Source organism: Pholis gunnellus, assembly GCF_910591455.1.
Source record: "Pholis gunnellus genome assembly, chromosome: 10".
Classification (NCBI taxonomy): domain Eukaryota; kingdom Metazoa; phylum Chordata; class Actinopteri; order Perciformes; family Pholidae; genus Pholis; species Pholis gunnellus.
Genome location: NC_136537.1, coordinates 19,509,889 through 19,537,380, shown reverse-complemented (window position 1 = coordinate 19,537,380; position 27,492 = coordinate 19,509,889). Strand labels below are relative to the sequence as shown.

General features: G+C 37.7%; 3 protein-coding genes across 5 annotated transcripts; 2 read left to right on the top strand and 1 right to left on the bottom strand.

The window, feature by feature from the left end:
- Positions 1-3,166: 3,166 nt before the first annotated feature.
- Positions 3,167-4,958, top strand: LOC306702260 (uncharacterized protein). Its single transcript, XM_079167834.1, has 6 exons — positions 3,167-3,231; positions 3,361-3,663; positions 3,769-4,119; positions 4,230-4,367; positions 4,459-4,517; positions 4,617-4,958. Exons 1-6 carry the CDS (start codon positions 3,189-3,191, stop codon positions 4,749-4,751), a joined length of 1,029 nt encoding a protein of 342 aa, XP_079023960.1. The 5' UTR covers positions 3,167-3,188; the 3' UTR covers positions 4,752-4,958.
- Positions 4,959-7,531: 2,573 nt separating this feature from the next.
- LOC306702204 (uncharacterized protein) lies at positions 7,532-10,986 on the bottom strand. 3 transcript variants are annotated; one of them, XM_079167762.1, is made up of 7 exons: positions 10,924-10,986; positions 10,632-10,685; positions 10,344-10,438; positions 9,925-10,260; positions 8,684-8,800; positions 8,409-8,467; positions 7,532-7,912 (listed from the first exon to the last, which is right to left on the bottom strand). In XM_079167762.1, exons 3-7 carry the CDS (start codon positions 10,381-10,383, stop codon positions 7,790-7,792), a joined length of 675 nt encoding a protein of 224 aa, XP_079023888.1. In that variant the 5' UTR covers positions 10,384-10,438; positions 10,632-10,685; positions 10,924-10,986; the 3' UTR covers positions 7,532-7,789. The 3 variants fall into 3 exon arrangements, with proteins under 3 accessions (XP_079023888.1, XP_079023886.1, XP_079023887.1); XM_079167760.1 differs by lacking the exons at positions 10,632-10,685; positions 10,924-10,986 and having other exon boundaries at positions 10,344-10,619; XM_079167761.1 differs by lacking the exons at positions 10,632-10,685; positions 10,924-10,986 and having other exon boundaries at positions 8,412-8,467; positions 10,344-10,619.
- Positions 10,987-16,245: 5,259 nt separating this feature from the next.
- On the top strand, positions 16,246-25,114 carry LOC306702528 (integrin alpha-6-like). Its single transcript, XM_079168165.1, has 25 exons — positions 16,246-16,460; positions 16,536-16,657; positions 17,361-17,440; positions 17,522-17,792; positions 18,316-18,438; positions 18,540-18,753; positions 19,218-19,414; positions 19,797-19,885; positions 19,963-20,090; positions 20,603-20,692; positions 20,785-20,849; positions 21,296-21,441; positions 21,534-21,671; positions 21,845-21,966; positions 22,116-22,272; positions 22,672-22,755; positions 22,840-22,919; positions 22,996-23,070; positions 23,266-23,368; positions 23,474-23,650; positions 23,746-23,859; positions 23,972-24,082; positions 24,276-24,380; positions 24,518-24,643; positions 24,834-25,114. The coding sequence occupies exons 1-25, from the start codon at positions 16,285-16,287 to the stop codon at positions 24,894-24,896; spliced, it is 3,156 nt and encodes a 1,051-aa protein (XP_079024291.1). The 5' UTR covers positions 16,246-16,284; the 3' UTR covers positions 24,897-25,114.
- The last annotated feature ends 2,378 nt before the right edge of the window (positions 25,115-27,492 follow it).

Here is a 27,492-nt window from a genome sequence, read left to right as displayed (position 1 = left end):
CATGATTTATTCTTCAAACAGAAAACATGTCACTGATTTGACACACAAACGCATTAAAAACATGTTGACAGTATGAACAAATGTTGGAGGACAGCCACTCAAATGATTAAACCCCTCCGTCTCTCTGGTCTCACAGCACCTTGTAGAGGCATTCTGCATATCTGTCGTGGGGAGAAAAAGTAAAACCACGCGCAACAGCTACACTGACAGACACAGGCTGCGGTGGGCTGATTCTCCACCCTTTGACCAACCCTCATAGCTGTTTACTCAGAACAGACCCGGCTATGGGCTTCAACAGGATGTGCAGTGAGGGTAAAGTTGAAGGGGGAAATGACTGATTTACTCTAAATGATTTCTTAATGTGCTCAGTCAAAACACAAATAAAGTCCATATGTTTTTAAAGATGCACTTTAGTCCATTTTTTTATTTTATTCAATAATGTAAATATATTGATTCATTCATCAATAATGTGGAAAGGCCTCCAGTCCATCACTGCGCCACGTGATGCACATTGGAAGAGATTTCAGCAAAGCTGTAAAAGCTTTTTGTTGATCATCTGGCAAATGTAAGTTCAGCTCTTGACAGACAGAGGATGAGCAGTGAATGTACAGCACCTCCCACCTCAGAAAAGTGTGAGAAAAAAAGTGTTCATGACATAGCAAGACTTTACCCATAACCCACTCCTGTTGTTATATCAATTCAAATCATAAAAATTATATTTTACCACTTGCCTTTTTAAAACCAGCAGTGCAAGCCCAGTTTCCTGAAGCTAAAAATGGAGAAAAAGAAAGTTAAAAAAAAGCCCCCTTTGTATTGACACCTTAGTTTTAAGCCTAACCACAACAAGTTTCCATGCATCATTTGTTTGTCAGTGATGACGGTGAATGTGTGTCTATTGTGTCTGTCTGTCTGTCTGTCCGCTGAAGCTGTGCTGTGCACACAAAGAAAAAGCAGATGGTACTAAAGGACTTAAAGTACATGAAAGTACTCACTGCATGGCTTCTGTTTTGAGTTGTTACATTTTACAGTTTTTTTCTTTACAGACATCTTCCTGCCTCCACCCTTCAGTATATTTAACTGTGTGTTATGTGTACAGGGGCTGGACACAGCATTGTGTCAGGGAATAACTAAATTATCTCTATCATGATTTTTTTTATTTGTCCAGTAACACTTTTATAAAGAACAACTTAGGTTAGTTTGACTTATACCTACAACGTGTTTTGGCTTGTGGTCGACAATATGTTGATCCAGATGAAGGCCACAAACCGCAATGCAGCGGTCTGACAAATGTCACTGCAGTTTTTCTATCTATTTTCAGTCTCTACACTTTGTGAGCCCACTCTGTTTTGGTCATTCTTTTGATACCAGAGTTTGTGGTGTTGTACTGGAATATGTTGTCAGGTGTTCGTGTCACTGTTATTGTGAGGGTGTCCACTTGTGGATTTCTCTCTGGTTTACATGGATTGTCTTCAGATCAAATAATGCAGGTCAGTTGAATCAAAAACTATACATTTCCTGAAGGTGAATGGCTTTCTGTGACGGTGCTCTGCTCCTTGCCCTTCACCTCCTGGCTCCATAATTATCAGGTGTAGTGGTAGTGTGGAGTAACAGCCCTCCCCCACTCTGTCCACTGTGCTCTTCCTTCTGATGTGTTTTGTTACACTTTGACTGACTGACTGAGTTGCAGGGTCATCATTAGGGATGGGAATCAAAAAATCCTTCAGACTTGTATGCCTCTAAGGTCATCAGTTCCTTTTATTGATCCCAGCTTGTTATTTTCTTTGCGTGTTGCAAAAACTCATGCATCATGGAGCCAAACTCTACATCCACACTGCCGGCTTAGTTGACACAAGAAGGAGTCATGGAATAGAGGCAGGGAGACAGCTGCTTATTCTCTTTTAAAAAGGAGAATTGTAATTCATTTAAATGTTATGAGGCATACATGCCTATTTTTCTAAAGAAGAAATATATATTTTATCAATCAGTTTTATGATGTTTTCCAAGTTGCATGCTTTGTTCACAGTCAGAGATAATATAACAGCTGCATTAAAGCTGTAAAACTGTGTAGGCCTACTTTTATTTCACCCTGATCAATAGGGGGATCGTAAAAGAATCCGACCAATTAGCAAAATCGATAATGGCATTGTCATCAATAGAATCTTATCAACTCCCAACCCCAGTCGTTATTGATGATGTGGAACATCTGGATTGGTTGGCTTCTATTATATTCACCATGAGATGGCTCCTCTGTCTTTCTGTATGACTCTAACAAATACCTGGATACATTTTTAAACGGACACCAATCGAACAAATCAATTGAATCCCTATTTAAATTTAGCTGTGATCAATATTATATATCAACAAAGGATCTCATGACTACATATGTAAGAGAGGCCAACACCTGACCCATCAGCTCTATGGACGGTTTCAGCATCTTTCCTCTCATTGTTTGGATTTTATGGTTTTGGTTCACTCTCACTGCTCTAATCACAGTTTTCTGCCAATGCAGCATATTTTCAGCTAGAGGTGAAAATCACAAATCACTTTTCGAAATTGAATATGATAATTTCATCCTGTTCAGTTGACCATGTATTTGTTTCACATTTTACTTGTAAGGTTGTAAGATTTCATTTAATTTTTCTATAATACGGAGCAGTCCATAAACTGAATGTTTTGATAAAATACCCTTCAGTGTTAGAGCCTTTAATTAGCATTCCTAAAGCATTGAACATGCAATACAATGTTCAAATCCAAGGAAGTAGTGTGCCTTGATGAAATGTTCATCCTTCATTTCTAAATATGTTATTACTATTACTACAATCACTTCCTAACCTAAACCAAGTAGTTTTAGTTACATAACCATAATCACATCTTCACCATCCTGTCAAAATAAATTGTAAAACGCAGATGTCACATAGTTCCTATTTAGATCAAATCATCTGTTGTGTTTACTTTCAGCTTCAGTCATAGAAACCAACCATGAAACAAAAATGTGTTGGTGTTGTTTCATGTGTTTGTATTGGAAAGATGTTTGATTTTATTTCCTCTGTGGTGTTAAACGCCAACATAACGAGAGACCAATCAGATTGCTCTGAAACTGTTGCCTCCCACTTGATATGATTACATTGAGGTGAATCACGTCTTAATGCAGTCTAAATTACAGCAGTCTCAAGTGGATTAACAAGGAAATGATGATCGTGTTTTATTTCATGCTGATGCTCAGAGTGGGGCGTAAGTACATGTAGCAATGTCAGATCTACTCCAGACATGTTTTAAAGTATAGTCTTGTTCTTATAGTGATTTTAAAAAGAACATACATGATTCTTTTTGTGCTGTTAATGTAAAATAATGTCTTTTCAGAATGCAAAGATCAGATCATTGAGACGACGACTGTTGGTGTTGGAAGTGATGTGAACCTGAGTTGTGCCCTTGAGTCTCCGGGAAGCTTGTTTTGGATCAGGGTTGTTTCTGGGAACTTTCCTCAATACTTAGGAAAAACACACGGCATTCAGAGGAATTCTCATATTACAGTCACAGAAAAGTATAGAACATTTGCTCTGCATATTGAAAAAGCAATGATGAGTGATACTGCAGTTTACTATTGTATGAAAACATCCCAAAAGAACTTAACCTTTTTGAAAGCAACAGACCTGAGAGTTAAAGGTAAATACAACCTTAATTTAACGACAGCTTTGTTTAAAAAATAAATGTCAACAATTGTCTTTAGTTTTAAAATGAATTAAGTTATTGACTTTTTTCAATCCCCAGGACCAGAACCTGATATCACTGCAGTCCCTCCATCTGATCCAGTCCGTCCAGGAGACTCAGTGATTCAGGAGAAGTGTTCAGTCCTCTCTGACTCTGAGATCAAAACATGTCCAGGAGAACACAATGTGTGCTGTGGGAGAGCTGGATCACATCAACATCATCCAGGTTTTAATTATACTCAAGGAAACAGTGGAGAAGAACATGTAAAGAACCCAGAGGGACTCTCAACAAAGACATTTATCTACAGCTTCTTTATGAACGTCACCTCCTCTGATGCTGGATCGTACTACTGTGCTGTGGCCACATGTGAGGAGGGGTTTACTGGAAATAGATCAACACTTGACGCTGAAGGTAACCACATAAAATGTATGGGTAAATTAACATATTTGTGTGTTTCATCATAAATGACACTTTTATTAACTTTTAACTGTCATTATTTGCTCCTTTTCATATTGTATCAGCAGACACAAGGAATTTGCAGAAGGACAAGACAATTCTCTTTCTGTTATGTGCCGCTTTGGCTACAAGTCTGATTGTCATTGCCATTCTTATTTATTCAATCAAGAAACTCAAGAAACAATCTTGTGGTGTTTGTAAAGGTAAGCAAAGTCAGTCATACATTTAGCTATCAAACCGTATTTGGCAAAACTGGATTCACATTAATGTTGGTATTTATATTTTATATTACAGCCGCTGTTGTCTTGAAAACAAATGTTGAGACGGCCAGTGGTCATCAGCAGAGTCAGCAGGTAAAGAAAAGATGAAGCTGCAATGTTGTCAACATGTACCTTTCCCTAATTGTATTAATGTTGTCATCTCATAACATGTCTCCATATATTTTTTTTCAGACAGAGGAGGATTTATTGGTTTATTCTTCACCAATCTTCTCCGGTAGGAAAGCTAGAACAGGAGGGTCAAAGAATTCAAAAACAGTGCAAGAAGAGAGTATCTACGCTGATGTCAAGTTTCAGGGGTTGGATTAGTCCGAACACTGGATTTTATGTCTCTTAAATTATTAAATAACTATTTATTTTGGATGATTTAAAGAAGCATGTGTTGTATTTATTTTGAGATTATATTTATCTGCTTTTGTAAAAATAGTATAACAGCTAAGCTTTTGGCAATATACATGTGCTTTAATGATCCCATATCTATAAGCGTTTGTTTCATTGTGAGTTGTTATTAAAGTTGTGAACTCTGAGAAAATGTTTCTATCTGTCCCTTTCATGTACTTTTAAATCTATTAATGTATCACCCACATCTACAGCACATAGACTACTTTCTGTGCAATGCTATAAGTAAATATTTAACTAACAGGAATTAGTGGTTGTGTTGATATGCTGCTTCCTTCTTAATAAATAAATATATATGAAGAGATCGCAAACTGACAATGAAATTAACGCTTTGACATTTAACCTTTAATACAGTATTTTTCCGTGTGACTCACTTATAGTTTGTACTAATTCTAGTGTTACTAATGAAATACGCTGATCTGTTAACACATACAATCCAGATTTGTGAGCATACTGCACATTTTAAAGAAATCCCCCTCTGGGTATGACTAATAGATTTAATAGAAGTGAAACTGAAGTAACTGTAGGCAGCCTGCTCAATACTCAAAACAACAAAAATCTCAAGTGCTAGATTTCCACCGTGAAGAGACGGGAGAGAGGGGTCGGTTGGGATCCTTTTGTATCGACCCAAAATAACCTTCCGTTACACACAGCCGATTTGATCCCTGAAACGATACGTACAAGTGTCTGCTAACAATTTAGCAGGTTTCTTAGAGCCCAACCCAAACGTGAAAGGCACAATTTTGTGAAATGAACAAGGAGTGCATTAGAGTCGTTTAGGACACCTTGTTGTGGGCTAAAAATAATGTTTTTAAAATGCAGTCTAAATTTAAACACCTTATAGTAACAATGTCACTTGCTCATACATTTCTTGTAAACATTAGAAATGTGTGTAAAGTGTGTTTAGACATGAGAAATGCAAATTGTAATGATCGTGTATTAACATTTAGTTTAAAGTTACTGTGAGGAACTTCAACTTGTTATACAACAGTTTCAATACTGATGCCTCTATATCAGGGGTCTTCAACGTTTTTCATACCAAGGACCCCCAAACTGATAGAGATGGAGCAGGGACCCCCGACTATATATATTGTATAACATTGTGTTTTATATTAAACTGGGCCTAGTGCCATGTATAAACATAGCTCTTTATTGTGCATTCAATACTAAGCTATTCAAATAATACACAGGTTCATATATTCATGTTTTTATTTTAAACATGTGCGAGGTACAGTGAGTAGGGTGGCCGTGCCACTGCCATTTAGAAACATACCTTGTCAACTGATACCAATGCCAACATTAACATTGTCTGTCAATTGCATGATAATCATGCACACAAGCTATTCAAATTGACGTTTATATTTTACATAAATGTGTAAACGAAAATGAGTGATGGCCTATTAGTGCCACTGCCATGCATAAACATACCTGTTATCTTGCATACGATACTGAACTATTAAAATAATTGACAGATTCATGTTTGGAAAAAAAAATAAATAATCAACCAAAAATTTCGCGGACCCCCTGCAGTACCTCCGTGGACCCCCTAGGGGTCGCGGACCCCCTGTTGAAGACCTCTGCTCTATTGCATAAGTAAACAAGACCAGCAAAATGACAAAAATGGATCTTTAACGGTCGAACACTGATAATCATTATCGCCCCACCTTAGTCGTTTTGTTGAACCCTCCTGTGAGCAAAAGTGGTTGGATTGTATTGTGTGTCCCTTGTTTCAGAGAAGAGCATATTTCTGCCTAGTCCACTACTGTGCGCTCTAATTTTGACCAATATAACTGAAAAGAAACAATTTACCCCATAAAATCGGCATACTGTTCAATAGTCGTAATTCATGCTCAACTTTGTATGCAGTCGAGATTAGAAGTTCTCCTCCCCTGTCCTGATTAGCCCAGGATGTCCCACTGCCTGTTCATGGCCTCCTTGAGGTCCATCAGCCTTTGCTTCTGCACCCATAGAAGCCACTGTCGTTTTAGCCGAAGTACTCTCAGCTAACCAAGTCTTCCCTCCCCCGACCTGGAGGCTTCCTCAGACGGAGGTCTACCTCAGTTGCTACCAATGTATTCCTAAAACACGGCTCTGAGAAGCCACCTCTGGAATGAAATTACTGAAATGGACCAGACAGACTTCATGTTATGAACTTCTGCCACGGTAGAAGTCTTTCCCTGTTAGACATGCTGACAAAGCAAAACCTACAGGTGCAGGAAGTCGAAGAAAATAACTTGTTGTTGTAGACATCTCCAGGGAGGTTCTGCTGATGGATACTATACTACACTTTGTGCTTTAGAGTTCCCGATTCACCAACATTTGACTCATTGTGTTCCCAACACGCCTTTGTTGGATGTGATCTAATGACCCTAATCCATAGCGTCATTTCTCCCATTTCCACTTCATGGGCACAGTATCCACCAACTTCTACTTTCTGATACTTTTCTTCCTAATAAATAAGACTTCAACAAGCTACAGTAAGAGTGGTGCCATCCAGTCTTTGATTCAAGACTCCCATCAAATGGATATGTGTCAAAAGCTTTTTGAAGGTCTAGCAACTTTAAACCACACATAGTGTCAAACTGAGAAAAAAATGAATTGATTTGTACAGCAGGTGTTTTTATCAAACTAAATAAATGATGAGTGACAAAAATGTTTAATATCACAATATAATGAACATTTGGATTTTCTCTTTAAAGGCAATCATGTTTCACATTCTTTTTTCATTCAAATTTTGAGTAATTGTTTAAGATTAATCTCACAAATAATACTAAAGCAAAATTATATTATGAATAATGATAAATACATATTCTTGGTTCATCTAGGCAAAATCACAAAACATAAATACATAAATGCCGTCTCTATTCTAAGATGATCTCATTTCCGGGTTTTAGGACTCCTTCCTGCAGCATTCTGTGAAGATGTTCATTCTTCTTGGTGACTTCACTTCACTCATGGTCTATTGTGCCAGAGTACAGACACTCCTGTGGTAACTCCCTGTTATTCTTCCATCTTCTGGCACCTCTTGAGGGGAAATCCAGCGCTACATAGTTCATTGCTGCTTCACCATCCTGCAGATGATAATTATGATTGTTAGATGTTAGAGCTGTAAGACCAGAACCAATTTATACTGGATTTAATATTAAACATTAAAAGATTGCTGATTGATATACTAACCAAATTATTGAAAACAATGTTTTAAAGCAGTTATTGTAGTGTTTCGTTGAAGAAAGGCTAGAAAAACGGACAGAACGTGGCCTCTGAACATAATCCAGGCAGCAATTATGTTATTGGGAAACCAGTTTAGTAGTTTATGAATGTAATTTCTCAGAGACAGGGTTGAGTGAGGAGCTGCATCAAATTTCAGGAGTAAAAATAACAAGCTGACAAGCACCAAAATATTACACATTTTACACCCCTGCAAACTCAGACATCATTTAATTGAACTTTGAAGAAAGTTTTTGCCGTGTTCTTTGTGTTTTTATCCTGTAAATAAGCATTCCAGTGCAGAATAACCATGTGATTCAGTTGTGTTCATTAATCAAATGATATTTAAATGGTATTTACTACATTGCTTGGTTGATCCTCAGCTGATCTGTCATGTTGAGCATGATTGGAAGCTGCTCCTGTTAATGAAAGCAAGACATTAAAAACTATAGTTATTTTTTGTCATTTCACTTTGATGTCTTTAATCTCAGGACTACCAACCAACTGATGACATAAGATTATGGTTACATTTCAAAACCATTGAAATTACTGGAGAAACTGGTTGAAAAAATATCAGTGCTGGCACCTAAATTGGATAATGTATCAAATAATCCACACACTCACGATGAACCTACCTTTGCAATGTTTACAAACTGGCTTTTGATTTCTGGAGATAATTAGAGCTGCAATCACAATTACACAGCAGCCCAGCAGCGTCCCAACGACAATGAGGGGTGTGCACAGTTCTTGTCCTGGAAGGAGGAAAATAATTCCGTCAGAATTTAAATTTGTCCCACAATGAATGTTGTTTGGTACTAATCAGCAAATTAATATGTGTGAACATTAGGCCCATAAATGCTAAACATCAGCATGTTAGCATTGTCATTGTGAGCATTTAGCTCAAAGCATTGATGCGCCTAAGTACAGCCTTACAAAGTTGCTAGCACGGATGTAGTCTTGTTCAGTTTCTGTTTTTGTTTAGATTTTGTGGTTTTATATAAATGTCTTTTGTTATTTAAAGCAACAAGGTCTGGCTTGACCTTCACAGAGTTCAGGATTTAAGACTAAACTAGCACAATTAACCAAACAATTTAAGAAAATGAATAAAAAAATACAAAACATAAATAAATCAACTTAATCAATGATCTCACACAAGAACACGGTTATGTCTCTCTTCACCCACACTGCCATTGTAATTTCAGCCAGAAAGAAAACCTACCGAGTGGGTGGAGACAAAAAAAGTTATATTTGGACAGCTTAACTTTTGTTATAAACATACAGGTAAAATAAATGTACCCATTTTAAGCATTAAAAGCAGTCGGCTACTGTAAAATGCCCGGGGAGCTACTTAAAGTTCAGCGTCTCGCTCAAGCACACTTGTATGCAGACAATAGGAGCCAGGGATCGATACGCCAACCTTGTGGTTAAAGGACGACCCGGACTTTACCACAATAGATTGTATCAATGCAATAATTCAGATACAGAGAAAGGTTGCAGTCACTGACACACATCACAACAAAAATTATCATATAAAGCACACAGGAGAGCGGCAAAGAGGCCACAATGGGAGAAAGAGTACTGCAGGAACTGGAGAGAAAACACGCACACACTATAACAAAAGAGAGGAAGTAGCGGAGGACTCCCGCTACACTAGATATGCCCTTAGCATGTGTTGCCGCAATAAATCCACCGCAAGTAGCCTGTAAATAGAGGCCTGAAGAGGTAAAACTGTCCAGTATTTTACAAGAAAGAAAGGCAATGTCCAAAAAGCAAGTGTAGCTTTAAGGAGCAAAAGAATGTTTCTCTTATCAGCACTGTACTTAGATTGCAACAGAATAATAATCAGTATTGATGCATTATAATTTAAATAACGTACTTGTCTCCACTTTGGTTCCTTCACCAAACAGGATCTCTCCACATGTGGCCACAGCGCAGTAGTAAGTCCCAGTATCAGAGGAGTTCTGTATAGTTTTGGACAGACTGTAGACACAACTTCTTTCTTCTTGTTTATCACTGTGAGTGTAAATGATGCCTGGATGAGATTCTCCTGATCCAGATCTGAACCAGTGCACACTGTCTTCACCTGGACACTGGACTGTGTTTTCTTTGTTCTTGGAGAGAAGTGAACACTGGAGAGTCACTGAGTCGCCCGGCTGGACCGACTCAGTCTCCGGACTTTGTTTCACGTAGATAGATCTCAGATTGTTATAGTCTGTGTGATTCAGAAAAAGTCAGTTAGCATGTGGATTGTTTGACAAAGCAGCAGGAAAAAACACTGAAATGAACATACTTTACCATTCACAGACAGAAGTGTTCCATTTATGATTTTCATCATGTATGCCGATCCTGCTTGACAGAAGTATGTTGCTTCATCTTTTTTGCTTACATTTCTGATGTCAAGAACATACTGATTGTTCACTTTTGTGACTGAGAATCTTGCCTTGTCAAATTGTTCCTCAAGTGTTATTCTGTCATAAGTTCCTGCTGCAACAGTTTGGACCATATAGCCAAACTTCAGCTTATACCAGTAAAACAACCCGACTTCACTTTCAAGGAATGTACAGGACAGAGTAAAATTATCACCAAGTTCAAGCACAGTCCAAGAGACCTGAGGAAGATCTGCAGTTTGAACCCAGGCTGAAGAAAAAGGAGAAAACAGTTACAAAAACAGTTACAAGGACAGAACAGGGAACTACGAACAGAAGACAATGAAATACAAATAGTACCTACTATACAATACAATTGCATACACAAAAATAAAATGTAAAATACATCAAGACAAGACAAAAATACCCAATGTTTTTGTTGTATTTTTACATAAAACTAACTGTATTTTAGAACTCATTTTAAAATAGAAAAGTAAAGTTACACTCACACAATGTACTGAGAAGAATCAAAGCAGCCAGTCCTCTGATCATGGTGATGCAGAGCCCTTCTCCTACACAACTCATGCCGTCTCACAATGGAAGATTTAGTCACAAGGTGATCAAGGTTAACAAAGTGGAAATCCTACTGATTGGCTGAAACATAGAAAATGCACTTCCTGTTAAATGTTGCCCCTGACCCATTTTCAGTGAATGTAAGGCACACCGTCCTTCATTATGTATGATACAATCATACATAAATACAGATAAAACTATTTAAAACTGTTTTATTTTTTCTATGATGTCCATTTTCTGATGCTATAAGTACACAGGGATGACTTTATAACGATTTAGACAGAACTAAGCTTGATCAGGAACAGAACTGAGATATAAAAAAAAAAGACAAATATCCTGGAGTTGTAGACACCAGAGACGACTGCTTGTATTAATCTTGTATTATTAATGCATAACAATCATTACTAATCTAAAAAGACAGGATATTGATACTAGTACTCGTAATAATTTCTTTTGAGTATTATATTAAAGAATAATTTGGTGTACGTCGACACATTCTTCAGATGTTGAGGTTTTTCTGGGTCAGTCTGATTGGTTTGTAGAATTCAGGGGGAAAAGCACAAAGCCGCCTGGAAGAAATGTGTGTTAAAAAAAGCTGAATTCAAAATTCAGAGCATTTCTCTTGTATCTCAGCGGCCCTCAACATGGCGACGGATGAGCCAGCAGCTCACAGGTAACGGTGCTAACGGTGCTGCGCCTCCATGATGACGCTGTCTATCTGGATCGCGTTATCGACTGTAACCGCCGTATGAAAACACTTCAGAGCGGCGGCCATGAACTAGCACGCACTGACATGCACTAAATGACACGAGCGGCCCAGCTATGTCAACATTCTGTGCTCAGGTAAACATTACTCCACCATATCTTTACATAGTGAATAGTTGTTTGCTGCTTCATTAATGCTCTGAATATCGTAACCTTTGACATTAAGAGTAACGCTCTGCTCGTCCACTGAAATGCTCTGAACCTTTAGCTGCTGCATTGGACTCTTTAACATCAGGACAATGCAGGGTTGCTGAACGCTAGTGGTGGAAAGCAATTACATTCACTTAAGTATTATACTTAAGTACGGCTGTGACGGTTGGGCAGGTGGCATCTTGGATGGCCTCTGCGATCACTCTATGAATGGGTGTGAATGAATGAATGACATGTAATGTTAAAGTGCTTTGAGTGGTGCTCAAGTGGTGTTAAAGTCCATTTACCATCTATTTACCAAGTATCATTTTGAGATACCTAATGTCATGTTACTTTATAGCTCATTTATCTGATGGCTACCGTTACTTACTTTCCAGATTAAGATTTTACAAACATTTGATCACCTAATACATTATATTGCAGTGATATAAATTAAATTATAAGCCAAAGTAAGTAAAATAAGTTAAATCCAGCTTGATTAGCAACAACAACAATAAAAGTACTATTTACAACTTAATGTAACCTGAAGGTTGCAGTGACAAGAACATGATACCTCACTGGCTTCCTGCCCACAAACAATAAAGCAATGCACATCCAGCAGAAAACCAACAGAAAACAGAACACAAGACACTGTTTAGGTGGGCAAGTGCTTATTACCCATCATCATCAGAGTAACCTAAGAAAGCCTATGTTTATCACAGCCTACATGTTATTTGGTTCTTGTTCATCTTGTAAGCCATTATCTTGATGTGAGTTTGGTTAAATGTGTTAATCTTATAAACTAGTTGCTAAAATTACTACTACTCTGGGGAATATGTCACATATACTCTTCCTGTATTAATATTTAAGTTTAGTACAACTCAAACATTGCATCACATGTAGTCTAAATACAATTGTATCCCTGTAGGATTTAATCACCTTTCCCCAGAGGACATTAAATAATGTTAGAATAACAGTTTCTCCTCACACCTAAATGCACATCAGGTAGCCATCTTTGTGCTTTGATGATAAAAGCGTGCTGTATATGTGTCCGTTGGTGGGCTTTACCACTTCAGAGGGGATATGTCATCTTCTCATCTCAGGAACTAAGTGGCATGCGAGATTGTCTACATGTTACAGAAATAGAGCTGAAGTAACCTCCTTAAATCTGTCTTTCCTCTAAAGATACAGATACCACAGATTGTTAACACATTTCACACAGATCTTTTTTCATAAAAGAGAATAGTGGTTTACAATAGTTGCATTAGATTACTGCAGAGAGCTTAAATATCTAGATGGGAACAAAAAAGAGCATTTTAAATCGTTTCTGAAATGCTAAATATGGATGTGTCATATGTAGCTTCTCAAAAATAGTTTGTTTTATTCGACACTGGTCTTTTACCTTGTTTATTTCAAAGCACTGCGGTGGTCCTATTTGCATGTCAATGTCTGTGAAACAAGCAAAGCCACACACAGCGGCTAAACTGTAGGCTGTGGCTGGCCATTTCTCTGCTTTGACAGACCGCAAAGCATGTCTACTCAGAATGTAGTTGAGCATCAACAGGATATGTATCTAGGGTGCAAGAAGCCTCCGTGGGATAAATATAGCAAAAAACGTTAACATGATAGTTTGGGATTCTGCTGTCCTGGGTGTGCACTCGTTTAGTCAAATCAATGTCTAGAAAGTAACCACTCAACCGCATGCAACCAGAATTATGTTTAAATAGTAGACTGTATGTTTTTTATAACCATGGTTGGTATTAAAAAACAAACAAGTTCAGTATCAAATGTCTCATGATACATTTTATAACATTTAAGGTTTATGGGAACAATGTCCTGAATTGGACATTGAACTAATAAGTTCTGGTTTTGAAACAGGTTTTGCTTCAAATTAAAACAATCTCCGTCCACACTAGCACGCCTGAAAACGACTATCATATTATTAATATTATAGTACTCTTTAATAATAAAAGGTTGTGCTTGATACTTAAGATCTTCCTCTATAATCTTCCTCTTTATACTCACACCGTTTTTCATACTATTACTGCAAGATCAATACCAGTAATACTTGCTTTAAGTAGTAGTTCTACTGTTTTATTTGGTGAGATTAAAATATAACCTGCAAAAACAGTGAGGCTAGCAGGTGTCATTTTGACAGAAAAAAAGCGGAGGGTTGAGTAAAGATCAACCTACAGGTCAAAGGAAAAGGCGTTTGAGCAGCAGCTGCCACAAAGATGTAGGTGGGACCAGTGACTGAGCAGCACTCTTCCTCTTCTCAACAACTAAAGAAGAAGAAAACCACATCCCCTAACTACTGCAGTGGAAACACTCTGTGGTATCACTGCCTTGGTATGTGTCTGTGCCTGTGTGTGTCCGTTCCTGCAAGCTGCTATTGTCAAAACGTTTAAAGGTGTTGGCCTCTGCTGTGAAACTAAAAGCTTGACAAGAAACAAAATAGCCCCTACAGATTCACACCTAATTTTGAACACACAACCACACTGCTGCTAAATTTTCCACGTGTCATAGTTTGTTTGTCACTATTTGGGTGAAAGCATCAACCAAAGAATCTCATATAAATTACTGCATTATTTTATAGACAGTAAACACCGGGTATGAGTTTCTGTTATATCGTTGTGTCCATTCTTTCTTTTAAACATCCATCACAGAGAGACAGGAAGTCGAACGGAGAGTGGATGTGATGCATCAGAAAGTATGAGCCAAACTCACACCAACAATGTCTTAATGTGTGTCATACATTTTAGCCCACTGATTCCCCTGAACTTTTTTCTTTCCAAACTAAACACATTCATCATTAAGTTTCATTTTAAATGCCATGTGTTGTGTTTAAATTCCAAGGCAACAGCACAACCATAATACCAAAACTACTTCAACAACAGCTGCTAAGCATTATAAATACTACTACTCCTACTACAACATAATAGACTCATTTTAATAATGATGATTGCTGTAATTGGCAGCAACCAGATCTAAAGGTCTGACAAATTGGATCCCTGATCTTCTGTTAACAAATACTCTGGTGCCACCTGGTGAAACAATACACCTTTAATTCCCTGTAGGCCTACTGCAATGTAGGCTGTATTGCTTTTCTGTGAAAACTCACATTTAATATGTGAAAATGTACATTTCTACTGTCACCTTCATGTTTTCAATCAGTGTGTCGCAGGGTGTTTGCTGGTCCGCCTTAAAGATCAGTCCACCTTAAGCCTGATTAGGCCTCAATAGGCACCAGGTGTAGCTCATTATGTTCCCTATATATGTCTATATATTTGTATATATAAAGCAAATTCCCATGCTGTATAAACCACTGATCCTCATCCCGTAAGCCTGTGGTGAGAGTTAATTTGAGGTATTTAGTATTATTACTACTTTTTAAATGCATTGGTTGATTTACTGACTTGTTTTAATGTTGTCTTTCCTTGACTGCAGAAATCTTGTGCCTGCTCAAACTGGGGCTGTGTTCGAGTGAAATATCAAAACTGTTTTCATTAGGTTCGAGTGGATGTTTCCCTAAATTTCTCCCCCAGCTTGATGGACAGTGACCCTCACCCTGGTCAGTGGCTAGTGGTGGAAAGTTTAACACTGCATCTCTGTAGCTTTTCTATAAACTCACCAGTTTTAACAGAATTCATTTTTGTCAAAATGGTGTTTATTCGATTTAAGGATACACTAAATCCCTGTAATAACAGTAGTGGTCTTTGCTGTTTCTTCTGAGATGGTTCAATCCTTGGGTCACATGTGTTCGTCATTAGCCATCAAATGTTATAAGTAACTCTTAAAAAGAAACATTCGTCCTTGACAGTGTGGAAGTATTTTATCTATATGGAGCTAGTGACTGTTAATCTCCACCTAAATAATTAATAAATGTACTATTGCATGATGGGAGAAAAATGTAAATATAATGTAAATCTCAGGAGTGAATAGGTAGCTGGTTGTTCCTAAACAAGAAGTCATGAGTTCCCATAATGCTCAGAGCATGTTAGAGTAAACACAAGGACAGGTTTCCGGTACATTCCGCTACGTGCTTGTTGACGCTCTTATTGTTAACATCGTTTTTGCATATTTTGCATTTTGTGATCGACTATCAGCACACTGCCAGCAGAGGAGACTTTTGCTCAGAGGGAGTGTCTCATGTTTGACTTTCATCAAAGCAGAAGTTGGTTAATATTAACTACAGTTATCAACTCATACAGGTGAACAGTGTTGCTTTGTTACAATAAAGATACATTTATTGCCACCACACCCTTTCTTTCTATGTCTACAGTGAGCCAGTTAGCACCTGCTAGGGCCAATCCCTTTTCTATGTGGGCTTACACTCACTCCGTGCTCTCGGAGAGCACAGGCACAGCACAAGAAAGGGCAGATTACATATTTTAATCTAAATCATGGCAAAGCACTGGCACATGGTTTATCTGTTGAGTTTCTGGAACCTCCAGACTCTTAATGTTGCAGCTTTCAATGTGGACACCCAGAGTGTGCTGCAGAGAAATGGAGATCCAGGAAGCCTGTTTGGATTTTCTGTTGCCTTCCACCAGCAGCTGAATCCGGCCAGAAAGAACCTGTGAGTGAAAATTATTTAGTTTGAGCAAATGAAATCAAACTCTGGTGTCTAAACACTTGAGGTGTTTTTCCCCAGATTGCTGGTCGGAGCACCACGATCAAAACGCCAGAACCAAGTAAATGTTACAGGTGTTGTTTACCAGTGTGATCTTTCTACAACATCAGAGCGCTGTCAGCCCATTGAGTTTGATAATGAAGGTTCGTTTGTCTATCTTTGTATGTTTAATATGATGTATTCAATTACAATAAGTGGACATACTTTACTTGAGTGCATACAGAATACCTTCTACTTCTACTCCCCTTTCAGAGGGAAATATTTTAAATACTTTTAGATAAGAAAGATAAGATGCTTTATTGTCATTGCATGATAAACACAACACAATTTGATTTGGCAGCAAAACCAACTTTGCAGCATTATTTAAAAAGGAGATATTTATAGTAATATAATGGCGCATAAGATTATTACAAAATATATATATCAACTGTTTGAGGCCCACAAAGTTCAAATTAATCAATATTTCATACACAGATTTGTGTGCAGAACTTTTACTTTTACTTTCTAAACATTTTATATAAACTAACATGTATGTAAAATAGTTTAAACTAGCTCTACCTCGAGCAGGTGCAAGAGTAAAATCCAGCTTACACATCAATGCATCAGTATTAACAATCAAATGAAAACTTAAATAAGAATATATCAGCCATAGGGGCCATTTTTCTGCAGAGAGTACTTTTACTTTTGATGCTTTAAGTTCATTTTGCAGATAATAATCCGTTACATTACAATACTTTAGATGCAGGACTTGTAATATTTGTACTTTAAGTAAAATATCTGGTCTACTGAATGTAATTATACTGGCATTGCTGCCACATGGGGAGCTCAACATGTTTATTTTTCCAGAGTTCCTCGATAGTAAAGGCATAAACAACCAGTGGATGGGAGTTAGAGTGACAAGCCAAGGTCCTGGTAAAAACATATTGGTAAGCAAACACTCAGTTTAGATCAAAATAAAAACAATTGTTCAAAAATCCAACAGTAATTTCATCATCCTTCCTTTGTAGACTTGTGCTCATCGATACCAGCAGTGGAGCCCGAGTCCGAGCCTTTATGTCCCTCGCTTGGTGACGGGTCAGTGTTACCTCCTAGGAGATGACCTGCAGGTTGGGACGGAGGAGAGGACGTGGAGGAGGGTGGTTTGTGACACTGAACACTTGACGAGACGTCAAAAAAACCAAGACTGGTTTGCGTACTGCCAACAGGGTCATGGAGCATCTTTTGCAAAGGACAACACATCTCTGTTATTTGGAGCACCAGGAGCGTATCAGTGGAAAGGTAAATTAACAAGAATACAATACATGCCTACTTATCACATTACACACAGATTGGAAAATGAGTTTATTTTGACATTTTCTGTCTTTTTTGCAGTTAAAGAAACGGAGACAAATTTAGGGTTGAAAAACATTTATTTTTATACATTTGCACTTATTACAATAAACCCTAAAGCAGGGATGCTCAACTTGCCATGCATGATGACAGGAGCCCAGGGGCCACTTAATAAACAAACAGATGTATCAGATAAAATGAATAAGGCTCATAACTCATCTTTCTTTGCAATTATCTATTTTCAAATAACTGAGTTATTATTCGGGGCTTAGCCCGGACCTCTCCCGGGGTGTCTGGTGAATCCTCCCCTGGCACTTTGTTTGTAAACAACTCTATGACTCTATTTTCATGCTTTTTATTTAATATTGTAAAAACAAACTTAATAGCCCTTAATTGGCTCACAATGACATGAATTACAACTTGCATGCTAACACATACGTTCAAATACTGCATATTTCTCACCGTTTTGAAGGAATCGTACGAATGGAGCCCTTGGATAACATGGACATAGTACCCAGTGAAGATCCTCGTGAGACTGGGGATATTGACCAGTTTAACCCAAAACTCATTCCTCTCCAAAGAAACAGCTACCTGGGTCAGTTTCTAGTCTGGTCTGCGTCAGTACCCTTTAAAAGTCTATCTTTATTCCTTTTATATGATATAACATCCCCATGAACAGCGTCATTCTGTCTCCAGGATTCTCCATTGACTCTGGTATGGCCCTCCTCAGACAGGGTGAGCTGACCATCGTATCAGGAGCACCCAGAGGTGGTTACAGCGGCCAGGTGACATTTCTTAAGGCAGACCCTGAGGCAAAGAGAAATTTGTCTGTGGAGTTAATCCTCTCTGGTCCAGGCCTGGCCTCCTCCTTTGGCTACGATGTGGCTGTGGTGGATTTCAATGGTGATGGGTAGGTTTACCTAAGACTGCTATTTAAGTACTATTTAGCTTTTTGCATTGTATTTACAGGTTGGTAAATCCATCAATCCTACAGTTTGGTTCAAAGTAAAATCCCATAATGATAAAAGTCTACACTGACATATTTGTATGAATAGTCTTGGTTACAAGAGGATGTTTCCTCGTGATTTATTTACTCCATGACCTTTTATCAGCACCAGCTTTAGGTAAAAAATTGTCTAAAGAATTTGCCAGATTTTCGTGGAATTTGTAAGGCGCGTCTTTTACACTTCTTTATATACATACTTGTATCTACCTTATTTGCATTAATATTCAGAGATTTTTCATGCTATCACAGACATTTTCTACACAATTCATATAACTAATTTAGCATTGTGCCAAAACAAACATTTCTCCCTGTTTGTTATAATCATTATGAGACTAGTGTTGTGCATTGTGTTGTTTTGCTGTGTGCAGGTGGGAGGACCTCGCTGTCGGAGCGCCGGAGTTCTTTGTTAAAGATGGTTTGGTTGGAGGAGCAGTCTACATCTATATCAACAGCAAAGGACAAAACTGGGAGAAAATTGTTCCAACTCAACTTCTTGGACATAAAGACTCAATGTTTGGCCTCGCAGTGGAAAACGTAGGAGACATCAATCAAGATGGTTATGGAGGTTGTGACATTTTAATATCAAATGTATCATACATGTCCTAAACAAACAGAAAGTTAAAAAAAAAGTTTGTACAGGATATGGTGCTCATTAAAACACACATTACCCATCTTAAGTTTGCTAACATGACCCACCATAAGCTACTGGTCAGACCAGACCATGTAGTGCTGTAGGAGCAAAAAACCTGAGAGAGATGAGCACTACTTTACTTTACATTACTTATTTTACGGGTTACTTTATTACCTATTAGAGTTTTTAGTATTTTAGACTGCAGTTAGGACTTTCTTTTGTGGACAGACTGTAAGAAAATGTGGGATGCACTTACTATCTTTGTCTCCAACTCATGTTGTTGTCATCCCACTTTGTGTTTGTTAATCTTTGACAGATGTTGCCGTGGGGGCACCTTACGACGGTTCTGGTCGAGTATACCTTTACTACGGTTCATCAGATGGCATCAACAAAAAGCCAGTGCAGGTGAGGTTCTGAGGAGGTCACCAATTCAAATCTGTGTTTGAACATCATTGTATATCATCGTATTTTGACCTCTTCAGGTACTCTCATCGGGATCCAATAAAGTTACTCTGTTTGGATATTCTTTGTCGGGCAACTTGGACGTGGATAACAATCAGTACCCTGACCTGGCTGTGGGATCTCTGTCTGATTCTGTCTTTGTGTTCAGGTAATTTTACAGCACAAACATTTGGAGATGAAGATAAATATATCAGTTCGATTTTTTTCTTTTCAGTAGAGCTGATGCCTGTTTCAATCAAAATGTTTTTACACAGCCTGTAGATACATTGGTGATAATGTAAAGCTTGCAACCCAATATAGATATAATATAATATAGAGCTTCATGGTTTTACTTGGCATTAAACTGTTCAGATTTACGCATTAATTTAATAGAATCATTTTTCTTCCTTTTTTCTTTGCTTGTGTCAATTTGTTTTCAACATCTTTTCCTTTTATCTTCTTCATGTTGTGTTTCTAATATTTTTCACATATCTATTTTTGTATAAGGCCATCGTGGATTGCACTATGTAGACACTGTTAGAAGGGCCATATTAATAAATATAAATGGCATCAGGGCCAAAACATTTCATGTTTCTTACAACTGTTTCATCTTAACATACCTCAAATTAAGTTAAATTAAATCAATTCATCATTCAATCATTTGTGTTGTGTCTGTTTTAGATCAAGGCCAGTGGTCAGTGTCAGCAGCTCTCTGAAGGTAACGCCGGCTGAAATAGACATCACAAAGGAACAATGTGACGAACGCACATGGTAAGATGTACAAAAACACAAATGTCAGCATGATCCAACTGAAACCTTGATGGCTTTTGATGTTATGTGTCGTTGAACGAACTCTTGTAAAGTTATTTTGCAGCTCAGGCATGCTTTACCTACACGGCACATCCAGCATCGTTCAACCCTAAACTGAGTAAGTATTCTTCAAACGAAATATAAGGGTTTGAGTCATTTAATGTCTTTGTGATATGCTTTTGAAAACAGATGTTTGGATATAGTTAAATTACTTTTATCATAGCCATTAAAAACACATTCAATGTCAAACTTAAGGGAGTGATTTATTTGTTTTTTAAATACTCAAGTTTAGAATTAAAAACAAATAAATGTAATAAACATAGTTATTATTTGCACTAATATTAGTATAACTGGCAGTTGAAGTTGTAACAGTAGCAGCTCCTGTAGAAGAAGTTGTGTGTTTGCTGCAGTAATACTGGTATTAATGGTAATTGTAATAATACTTTTCATGGCCTTTGTGATAGTAGTTTGTCAGACTATAATAAGCGCTCATAGAGTAATAACAGTGGGTTTATCATATCAGCATAAGTATACGTTGGTGTAATCTTGTGTTTCCCCTTACAGTGCTCAACTACACTTTTGGGGCTGATGCTGAGAGGAGAAAAGCGAGGCTTCCTCACAGAGTGGATTTTCTCGGTTTAGCTCAAGGAAAACTGGAGCTGCCTGGACAAAAGAGACAAATGTGTACTTACATCCAACTACGACTTCTGGTACTGTTTCATTGTGCAATGTCCCTTAATAAAGAGACCCATCAAATGCCAGGCTGTACACATAAAACCCAAATAAACCTCCTCTGTTGCAGCGTGATATTAAGGACCGGCTGCACAGTATTCCTGTGTCCATCACTGTGTCTCTGTGGAGCTCCAGTCAGACGAGTGCAGATCTGCCCGACGTTACTCCTGTCCTCAACCTCTTGCAGCAAAAAAGCATTGTCTCAGAGGTACAAGTGTATGTCTACATCTGTCTGTATACCTCTTTGTCAGCCCAAACACTGACACTTTTAAAAATGTGTCTATTTATGTGAGAGATATAAGAAGATATTCGAAGGACAATCTAAGATTTTAAAAGTTGACGAATGTAAAGGAGCTCTTTCTGCTCTGTTGTTTTTCACAGATTATCTTAATAAACAAGGGCTGTGGCACGGACAACATCTGCCAAAGTAACCTGGAGTTAAAGCACAAGTTCTGTTCCAGAAAAACACAAAATAATCAAGATGTTTTCAAATCACTCGCCAGGTAAGAAAAAAAGCAGGTAAACTAAACAAACTCAGAAACGAAGCTAGTTCCCTAGCATCGGTCCCACTACACAGAGCAATATGTGTGATTGAATCCTAACCCTCTAAACCCAAGCTGCATACTCATGTGGGGTTATGTCGTGTCTGTAGGAAGGATGGCGTGGCAGTCATCACTCCTTCTGAAGAAGACATAGCTCTGGAGATCATTGTGACTAACAGAAACGGGGATGACGCACACCAGAGTCACTCAGTCATCAGCCTCCCGGAGACCCTTCATTACTCCTCCATTGTATACAGTACAGCATCAGTAGGTATACAAGTACTCTGCAGTGGAAGAACAATATTTAAAAAGTATATAAAGGGAAGATGAGGTGGTTTGGCACCGGAAAACTTTAAAAAGGGAAGTTGAAGAACCAGGTCGATAAGCAGGAGTAGAGCAAAGAAGTTTCATTTGTCAACAAAACGTTTGCTGAAAGAAATTCTGATAAAATCTCAATAAAACTAGATTAAACTGAAGAAAAAGAACACCAAACAAAAGAAAGATGGAACCTCACAGCGAGCTGGGTCTTATTTTCATCAATAGTAACTAGTATTTAAAGTAATCAAATATAGATCTGGAGAAAAAAAAGTATAATTTTTTTTATAAAAGAGACGAATACTCTTTATTCCAAAATAGACAAATGTTCTTTTCTGCATTTGTTCAAAGGAAACACAAGTGAGTTGTACAGCCAATGACAAAGGAACATTAGTAGACTGTGAACTGGGAAACCCGCTCCAAAGAGACGCAGAAGTGAGTAGAACTGCTCAGTATATCCTCCTCTTGAGTGTAGTAACATTTGCATGTACTGTATCACGGTAACCTTGTTCCTTTCAGGTTACCTTTTATGTCCTACTTGCAACATCCGGCATCTCACTGAGTACAAAAGACGTCAACGTCACACTGCAACTTGAAACGTAAGTAGGTTAATCAGTTATTGATGAGTGGACTTTAGATGATTATGAATCAACATGTGTTATTCCTGTGATGCAGGACGAGTATGCAGACTATACAACCAGTTGAGGCATTAGCCAAAGTGATTTTTGAGCTGGTGCTCCAAGTATATGGGTAGGTACTAGATTGATGCTTTGATGTTTTTTATTAGTTTTGTCATTCAAACACAAATATAAATGACCCGGAGGTTTTTTGTATTTATGCTATTTTAACGTGGAGATTTCACAATAAATTCAGACTTGAAAAGTAATTAAAATGCTTTGAATAATCAAAGAATAATATCATTGAAGTCTATTTTTTGTTTGACAGACTATCCAGGCCCTCTCAAGTGTCACTTGGTGAAAGCTTGAGGGGTGAGAGCGCCACAACAACAGTGGATGAAATTGGAACTCCAGTTCAATATGAATTTAGGGTGAGCCACCATTTTTTGCTGACTAACTTTAAAATGCATTTAATTGCTTTTTGTCCACACAAACTTGTCAAAGGAAACTGTTCTAATATCTTAATTGTCTACCAGATAACAAATTTGGGCAGACCACTGAAATCTTTTGCCAATGCATCACTAAACATCCACTGGCCAAAGGAGAACTCTGTAGGAAAATGGCTTCTGTACTTGACTCAGATCAGCAGTGAAGGTGTTCAGTCTGTCCCCTGCTCACCTGTGGATGAGGTCAATCCACTGAAACATGTAAAGGTAATGAACACCTCCACCTTTTTCTGTTTGATTATTCAAAATACAAGCAACATCTGTAATAATAAACACTTAACCGGATGTTGTTTGATATCAAGGGTTGGCATGACTCCTCAAGAAAAAGACGTGAAGCTGAACATGAAGCTGAACATGAAGCGCTCTCTACTGATGGATTCCCATTTCTTCCAAAAAAAAGGAAATACAAAACTTTGGTAAGAAATCATTATTATCATAAGTGTTATTGAAGAAAGAATAGGCTGTAGGAAAATGTAGTTTGCTTCCATTGTCCCATGTGAGCCTCAGGGGTGTTGTCCTCTCTTTCAGTCCTGCTCAGATGGACTGAAGTGTGTGCAGATACGCTGCCCTCTGCTGGGTTTGGACAGTGCTGCAGTGATAATTCTGCATTCCCGCCTCTGGAACACCACTTTCACAGAGGTGTTTAATTTCTGTCAAAATTCCTTTCCCTCATGTCTTAAATGCATCATCTCTGACAGAAAACAGTGATGACAATGCCTCAGTTTTGTTGCTTTAAGACCTTGTTTCCAAGAATTATTCAAACTGATTTTGTGTCTCTTTATTGCCAGCCTGTCCAACAACATGAATTGTTCATTGTGCCTCTCCCACACAGGATTACAGCTCTTTGAACTACCTAGACATTGTTGTGGATGCTAATCTCAGTTTGACAAACTCTCCAGAGAATATTGGACTTAAACCGGAGAAGCTTGGGACAAAGGTAAAATGGTTTGCTGTCTCTACCGTTTGGGCTTAGATGAATGTTTAAATTTCCAGCATACTTATGCAGTAACTACCGTCACACTGATGTAACTAACAGGACAAACAGATGAAATACTAAAATGTATATATCCTCAGATAAAACTGACAGTGTTCCTCGAGAGAAAAGCTGAATATTTCACCAAAGTGGCCTGGTGGATAATCTTCCTGACTGTGATTGCATTGCTCCTGCTGTTGGCAGTTCTTGGCTTCTTTTTGTGGAAGGTAACAAATATAAAATGAATCTATAATATAGTTTTTGTTTTTTGAGAACTGTGGAAAATGAATTGCTGAAATAATACTGTAACTACATAGTAGTAGATTGTTGTCTTTTCAAATTACCTAATTGTTCAATTATGCATTGACTAAAAACAGTGAATGTTGTGTTGAGCGTCTTCTGTTTCTGTCTCGTCAGCGTGGATGCATCAACTGCCTCACTCAGAACAAGAAGCACTCACACGATGGAGATCCAAACTAAGAGACCGCTCACCTCAAAGGCTGAAAGGAAAACACTGGAGCCTCAACAGTATGAGACACATGAACACAAGCTGTTAAGAGTTTGATTAATACTATTTACTGCTAGTGCAGAATTACATGACACGTGATCTGTTGGGACATCTTTGATGCAGAACGTTTTTTTCTATTTTTGTTGCATGTCTTTTTTGTGCTACTTTTGTTAAAATAAAATAACACTAAAAAACACATCAATATACTTTTCTTGAGTTCTTTTTTAATGAAGCAAAAAATATCACTCGTTTGATACCAAAAAACTGTTACAACATGAAAGAAGTTGTGCTGTACTTTCACCATAAAGGAATGTGTGAGTTGTGGGGATGAATGAGAGGTTGTGCTAAAGAACAATTTACCTGAAATTCAATGGAAGCATTGGCAGCCACCGCGTCCTAATCTGACTGCCGTCAAAAGCACATGTGACTACAATACTGTTGCTTTTGAAATACTGTGTTTTAATTTGTAGTTGTACAACAAAATACTGTGTTTGTGGTGAAGTCTTGTACAAGGTCCCATACTGACATTGAAGGGTTTCATTCCAAAATAACATTGCTAGTGATTGAAAGTAGGAAGCAAATATGTTTCACAAAATTCTAGAATGAAACTCTTCTCTTGCTATTTCTTGAACCGGTGCAATAGCCCGTTTGACTAGAAGTGTGCTTATGTTACAACCAAGTGAATTTCACAATTCCTCATTCAACAGAAGTGTCCTTTTCGCAGCATCTATACATTGTTTATATTCTCCATCCACATCGCTGCTGTCTTTTTGAGATCCTATCAATTGACTTTTATCATCTTTAACTTAAATATGCATATTTACTTTCTTGCCAATAGTTGGAGCTGGAGCTAGCGGCTAGTTAGCTTAGCTTAGCTTAGCTTAAAAACTGTGAAAAGGGGGAGACAGCTTGTTTCGCTCTGTTTAAAGGTAACATAGCACCTCTAAAGTTCAGGAATTAACACTTATCTGGTTTGATTTGAGTAAAATAGTATTTACAAAAAAGTAAATTGTCCATTTTACATAGCATGAGTATTTCTTAACTAAGAACAGTTACTTCCTGGAGTCTCTGCTGGCTACTTGGCAACTGCTCTCAACCAAGATATTGTCTGGCCCATAACCCTTTTTACACTTCTATTTTAAAGATTACACAAACGTGACACAACGTGTTAATTTGTGATCTTGGTGCTGGTAAGCAAATTGTGCTACCTTCAGAAAGAACAGGCTAGCTGTTTCCCCCGGTTTCCAGTCTTTATGCTAAGCTAACAGTCTGTTGGCTGCAGTTTCACATTTACTGTACAGACATGAGTGGCAAAAAAGCAGATACACACATTTCCCAAAATGATAAAACTAATTATTTTAGTTCACTCTCCTCAGTCTACAGATGACCACTCATCACAAGTTTTGTTTTTTCCTTCTTCAATATTCTTTGATTTTATCTTCATCGAAACACATTCAGTATGAAAATTCAGAGCCATCGTCTCTCAGTTCTTGACAAAATGTGTCTTTTGTCAACATTCAATCCAATTTTGATTCACATCATGCTGCGCTCTCTCGCTGTTTTCATCATCGTTTGTTGCTTTTAGGAAAAATAAGTAGAAAAGCCCCGAATTAAAAAACATCCCACCAGCTTCTCAACATGACATCAGAACCTTGAAACCAGAACATACGACAAACAATTTAAAACCATCTTACATTCACACAGACTGCTCTCTAACAATCTCTGGTTAAGGCTGAAAACACAAGTCTTTTGCCCCAATATTGTCTGATAATTAGAGTTTTGTTGTGATTGGTTCAATAACAATATTTTTAAATGATTGGTTTACAAAAAGTATAAATAAACACGACTTCATGTTTCCTTTCTTTTTAAACCAGAGAAAGTTAAAGACAAATAGTTATTTTAAAACACAAAATAACTGAACCCTTCCCTTAAAAATCATAACAATAAAAAAGTATTACTTTACAAATAAATTAAAAACAATCAATATATTACATTAATTAACCCCTTGTCTACACAAGTAACAGCAATTTAGGTACATTCAAAAAAAGCCCCTTGTTTGGTTTCAAGAATCACACTAATTATGTTTTTTAATCTCCAAGCAAAAATACGAAGGTTTAATTAAGCGAGTAAATTAAATCTTACCACTTCCACAAGATGAAAAATGAAACTCCACCCGACTGAAATCAAGGTCAGTTAAATTAATTAACTTAATTTCACGAGAATGGCAGCAAACAAACTCACTCAGATCAAATCTGCTGCTCACTGAAACTAAACGGTTATTATCCGGCACGAATAACCTCCATCTCACACAGCACCAAACTAAAGACCATGAGCTTCATCAGCCAAACATCCTGCAATTCATTTGCTGTTGTACTTTTTGTTTCTCCTTCACCCCCAAAGACGATGCCCCAGCACTGCTCACCATTCAGCATCACGATTCCAATAGGTCAAACGAATGGCACTGAAAAAATGGCGGTATTAAGTAATATTGTGATCTTCAAAGCCTGGTAATAACTCTTTTGTGGCTTGGGCAGTAGGAAAAATATTCACATTAGCCTTTTTATTTTG

What these genes read in the sequence shown, in the direction of transcription:
- LOC306702260 (XM_079167834.1), top strand. Translation starts at nt 3,189, where the DNA reads ATGATGATCGTGTTTTATTTCATGCTGATGCTCAGAGTGGGGC. An exon ending in ATCTTGTGGTGTTTGTAAAG is followed by an intron (nt 4,368 to 4,458) that starts GTAAGCAAAGTC and finishes TTTATATTACAG; the next exon opens with CCGCTGTTGTCTTGAAAACA. An exon ending in GTCATCAGCAGAGTCAGCAG is followed by an intron (nt 4,518 to 4,616) that starts GTAAAGAAAAGA and finishes ATTTTTTTTCAG; the next exon opens with ACAGAGGAGGATTTATTGGT.
- LOC306702204 (XM_079167760.1), bottom strand. Translation starts at nt 10,551, where the DNA reads ATGGTCCAAACTGTTGCAGCAGGAACTTATGACAGAATAACACTTGAG. An exon ending in AGTTTGTAAACATTGCAAAG is followed by an intron (nt 8,468 to 8,683) that starts GTAGGTTCATCG and finishes TTTCATTAACAG; the next exon opens with GAGCAGCTTCCAATCATGCT. An exon ending in AGGATCAACCAAGCAATGTA is followed by an intron (nt 7,913 to 8,408) that starts GTAAATACCATT and finishes TATCATCTGCAG; the next exon opens with GATGGTGAAGCAGCAATGAA.
- LOC306702528 (XM_079168165.1), top strand. Translation starts at nt 16,285, where the DNA reads ATGGCAAAGCACTGGCACATGGTTTATCTGTTGAGTTTCTGGAACCTC. An exon ending in GTGGATTTCAATGGTGATGG is followed by an intron (nt 18,754 to 19,217) that starts GTAGGTTTACCT and finishes TGCTGTGTGCAG; the next exon opens with GTGGGAGGACCTCGCTGTCG. An exon ending in ATCCACTGAAACATGTAAAG is followed by an intron (nt 23,651 to 23,745) that starts GTAATGAACACC and finishes TTTGATATCAAG; the next exon opens with GGTTGGCATGACTCCTCAAG.